The sequence below is a fragment of the Limulus polyphemus genome, unplaced genomic scaffold, assembly GCF_000517525.1.
Source record: "Limulus polyphemus unplaced genomic scaffold, Limulus_polyphemus-2.1.2 Scaffold4976, whole genome shotgun sequence".
NCBI classification, from domain to species: Eukaryota; Metazoa; Arthropoda; class Merostomata; order Xiphosura; family Limulidae; genus Limulus; species Limulus polyphemus.
In genome coordinates, this window is record NW_013670586.1 from 40,085 (window position 1) to 43,957 (window position 3,873).

At 35.3% G+C, this 3,873-nt stretch overlaps 1 protein-coding gene across 2 annotated transcripts in view; it reads right to left on the reverse strand.

Moving 5' to 3' along the window:
- The window catches only part of LOC106471943 (WD repeat-containing protein 6-like), a 47,941-nt gene that overhangs the window by 25,719 nt on the left and 18,349 nt on the right, over window positions 1-3,873 (reverse strand). For both annotated transcript variants that reach the window (XM_022400559.1, XM_022400558.1), the window contains exon 9: window positions 1,802-1,891. In XM_022400559.1, coding sequence (XP_022256267.1) covers window positions 1,802-1,891 — 90 coding nt within the window. The remainder of the gene's footprint in view (window positions 1-1,801; window positions 1,892-3,873) is intronic.

Sequence of the window (3,873 nt, forward strand, 5' to 3'; positions counted from 1 at the left end):
ATTTACCAATCTTGTATAAAGTTAGGGTAGAGAAAATAAAAAATATATAAAGTTTTCTGAAAAAACGTTTGAAATGTATTTAGAGGCTTTTAGAGATTACACAAACGAATTTTGAGATTTTTGAGATGAAGAAAAGTATTTTTACTCTTAACCTGAAAATCACTTTGCACTTGGACAAGTAAAAAAAAAAAGACTTGATATATTCATGGACAAATCTTTTTTAGTTTATTAAAAATACTTCACTTAAAAATCTGATTTTTTTGTATGTGTAAGACTTGTAATGATTACTGAAAGTCTGCCAAGTTTAGTAGTATCCAAACTATAATGACTTTAAAGGAGTTCAAAGTGGTCACATCATTGGTCAATTCAACCAAGCTCGTGTAGAGAGTTAATGGAGCGCTGACTGCTTCTTCACTTACCTTTGAAGTGATAGCTGAATATGGGTGAGAAAGATGAAGACAACTGTGAAGAATTATGGTGGGGATGTGTTAATTACATTCTGCTCACTGAAAATGGGACCTATCTGTGAAGATCTGCAAGTCTTAATGCTCATGGATATCAAGAAAACTGAATATATATCTAGAATCAATGATAGTGTTTCGGTCAGCAGGCCAATGTGTTGTTCCTGCAAGTAATTTTCATGCCATGTAATAGGTAGGACTCACGTTTGGTTTCAAAACAATAACAATATCTTGGAATAGTCCATTTAAAACCAAGATCTTGACCTTATAGAATATTTTTTGCTGAGCTTTTAAAATATAATTTTTACAGACCAGAATCTTTATGATCAATATTTTGACATACAGCTTAATTTAAAAAATTATACCATCAAATGTGAAATCTTGTCAAATGTTTAACAAGAAAACACTATGAAACAATACTATGTGATATTCATCCTTCCTCATACTAAAATTGACAATAACAAAAACAACCTATTTAGAATTTTTTCTTATAGATTGCTACTATTCACTATTTTACTAATGCCTTGGCCCGGCATGGCCAGGTGGTTAGGATACTTGACTCGCAATATGAGGGTCATGGGTTCAAACCCTCATCCCACCAAACATGCTTGTCTTTTCAGCTGTGGGAGCATTATAATGTGATGGCAATCCCATTATTCCGTAGTAAAAGAGTAGCCCATGAGTTGGCGGTGGGTGGTGATGACTAGCTGCCTTCCCTCTAGTCTTTCACCGCTAAATTAGAGATGGGTAGTGTGGATAGCCCTCGTGTAACATTGCATAAGATTCAAAACAAACCGAAACAATACAAATGCCTTTTACTGCTACCCTATTTATAGTTGAATGTTTCAGAATTGTACTATTAAGATGTTTATAATTGTTACTGTGGCACTATTCTTTATTATTAGACTTTGTTTTCCACCAAATGAATCATTTAGTTGTCACTTTAATTTAAATATTAATGTTTAAACACTTGTAAAGATATTGTAATGCTGGATTTATTTGAAGACAAAAAGAATGCCACTAAACTAATATTAAATCAACTTGCCTACTTTGTAATTACTGTTGTTATAGTTCTTAAGATATGATTTAAACAGTATATGTTATTGTAAAGACTGATGTTCATTCAATCTGTATAAGTGAATTACAAGTAAAATCTAAATTAGTAATTCTAACAATACAAACAATTACATATATATACCTATTCTCAATAAATATAAACACTGGGGCAACTAATTCTGCATGAACACAATTAGAGACAACTACTAAACTGAATTTTCTAAAGTAAACTAAACAGAAAGAAGAACATTAAGAAATTATTTCTAACTAAACTGGATACTTACCTGAGGTAACTTCGTAGAAGTTACTTGTAATGAAGACAAAAGTTCATTGAGATACCACACAGTCACCCCAGAATCATTACCACCTGTTACCTTGCAAAAAAAACAAAAAAACATCTGATATCATCCTCAGCTATTCATACAGAGCAATCTCAGAAATCTTATTTTGTCAAGTGAAAATTTCATAAAAAGTCATAAATAATGTATATATACACACACATCAGGAAATATGTTAATCGTAGGATCATGAAATTTGTAGATTTGCTTGTCTAAGTGTCATGAAAGTAACATATCTGGTACAAATAAGTTGCAAATAAAACTACTGAAAAAACACCTTTTTTAACTTAAAAACTTTTCTTTATGAAAGTGTCAGAACTTGCAAGCTTGATTTTGAACTAAAGTAATGAAAAGAGTCATAATTTTCCTGTACTGAAAATATATTTCTGATATGTACTTAACTCCTCTCATATAAATAACTATTCTAGTTAAGTGCTGCCCTCTATATGCAAAACATTATTTTCACATGCCATAAGCCTTGAGCTTCCACGTACCTTACAATCAAATGGTTCAACTGCGTCTCGTATGTAAATCTTCATGCGACAATAGGAGTGCAACACACTCTTCTGACACATGCAACTCCCTCTATTCTATTCTACAGAACTATCACTTCAATTTTGGCAGAAAATGGAAGCACCAGTTTTCAGTGGGAAGGAAGGGTGAGGAATGTGAGAGGAGCAAGTACCTATAAGAAATATATTTTCAGTATAGGAAAATTATAACTTCTGATATGGTATATTACCTCTGCTCACATAAATAGCTAGAATCACACATTGAAAAGGTGGAGAGACTGGTGCGAGAGAAAAACAAAGAATTATTCCTCAAAACATCCGAAGAACACCCTAAAAAGAGTAGATCCTTGCATTAGAAGATAATACGTGGGATACACCACATCTGTACCAGGTATAATCTTTGCCCAGTATGGAAAGAGGAGTCGCAGACATGGACAGAAAATGGGTGTGCATCCAAACGGTTTGATAGGGATCTGAACCACTATATATCAGAATCTCAAGCTCATAGAATACATTAATATGGGTGAGAGTAAAAGGATGTGCACCTAGATGTAGAGTGGCTAAGGCATGAGAGACTGTACACAGCAAGTCAACTGCAACCAAAATCCAGCCACCGGGAACCGATTATAACCAAAACCCAGACACCGGGAACCAATATCCATGTGGGGGTAGGAAAAGAGGATCATACCAGTGGCAAACAACTACAATCTAACACCCAACCATCTGGTGGGGATAGGAAAGAGGATCCCTGAGCTGTGAACGGGAAACACAAAAGCAATGTGATAAACTGTTTGACCAATCCGGGAACATGACGTCTGGAGGATCGGCATAATAAAGCTGTCTAAGTAATGGAAACTAGCCCACTCAACCATCTGACAGAACCTGCCCCAGCACAATAACATCCTCAGTATATGAAAATAATTGTGGGATAGTGTAAGAGGAAGAACCATATTAATCTGCAAGTTTGACCACCGTGACCCACAACACGGGTGGAGGGAACAAGTCTAACTAAGTGAGGAACAGAGACACCTATAATACATGTGTGAGAACTTATGTTGATTAGTTCAACTCTGAATCAAAAACCCAGCCACTGGGAACTGACATCCATGTGGGAATAGGATGAGAGATCCCAATCGAAGGTGAGAACTGCAGTTTTGACTGCTCACTCCAAAGCTACAACATCCCCTTGGATAAACCCTTACAGAGCATCAGATTGGAGGACATCTCATCATCTACACCAGCATAACACCACTGCCCTGCTTTCAACTGAATGGTTTTATCATTATTTGTATCATTATTGCATTTAGGAGGATGCCTCCATGGTTCATCATCCCAGCAGCTTGGAACTGGAAAGTGGTAAGGACTCTCATACTCCACTGGAAGAAAAAAAAGAAGGGAGAAAATGCAGTGGAGAGTCTGGAGGAACATAAGAAAAAGATATAGAAACACCCCTGAAAAAGAAGATATATATATATATATATATATATATATACACACACACACAAC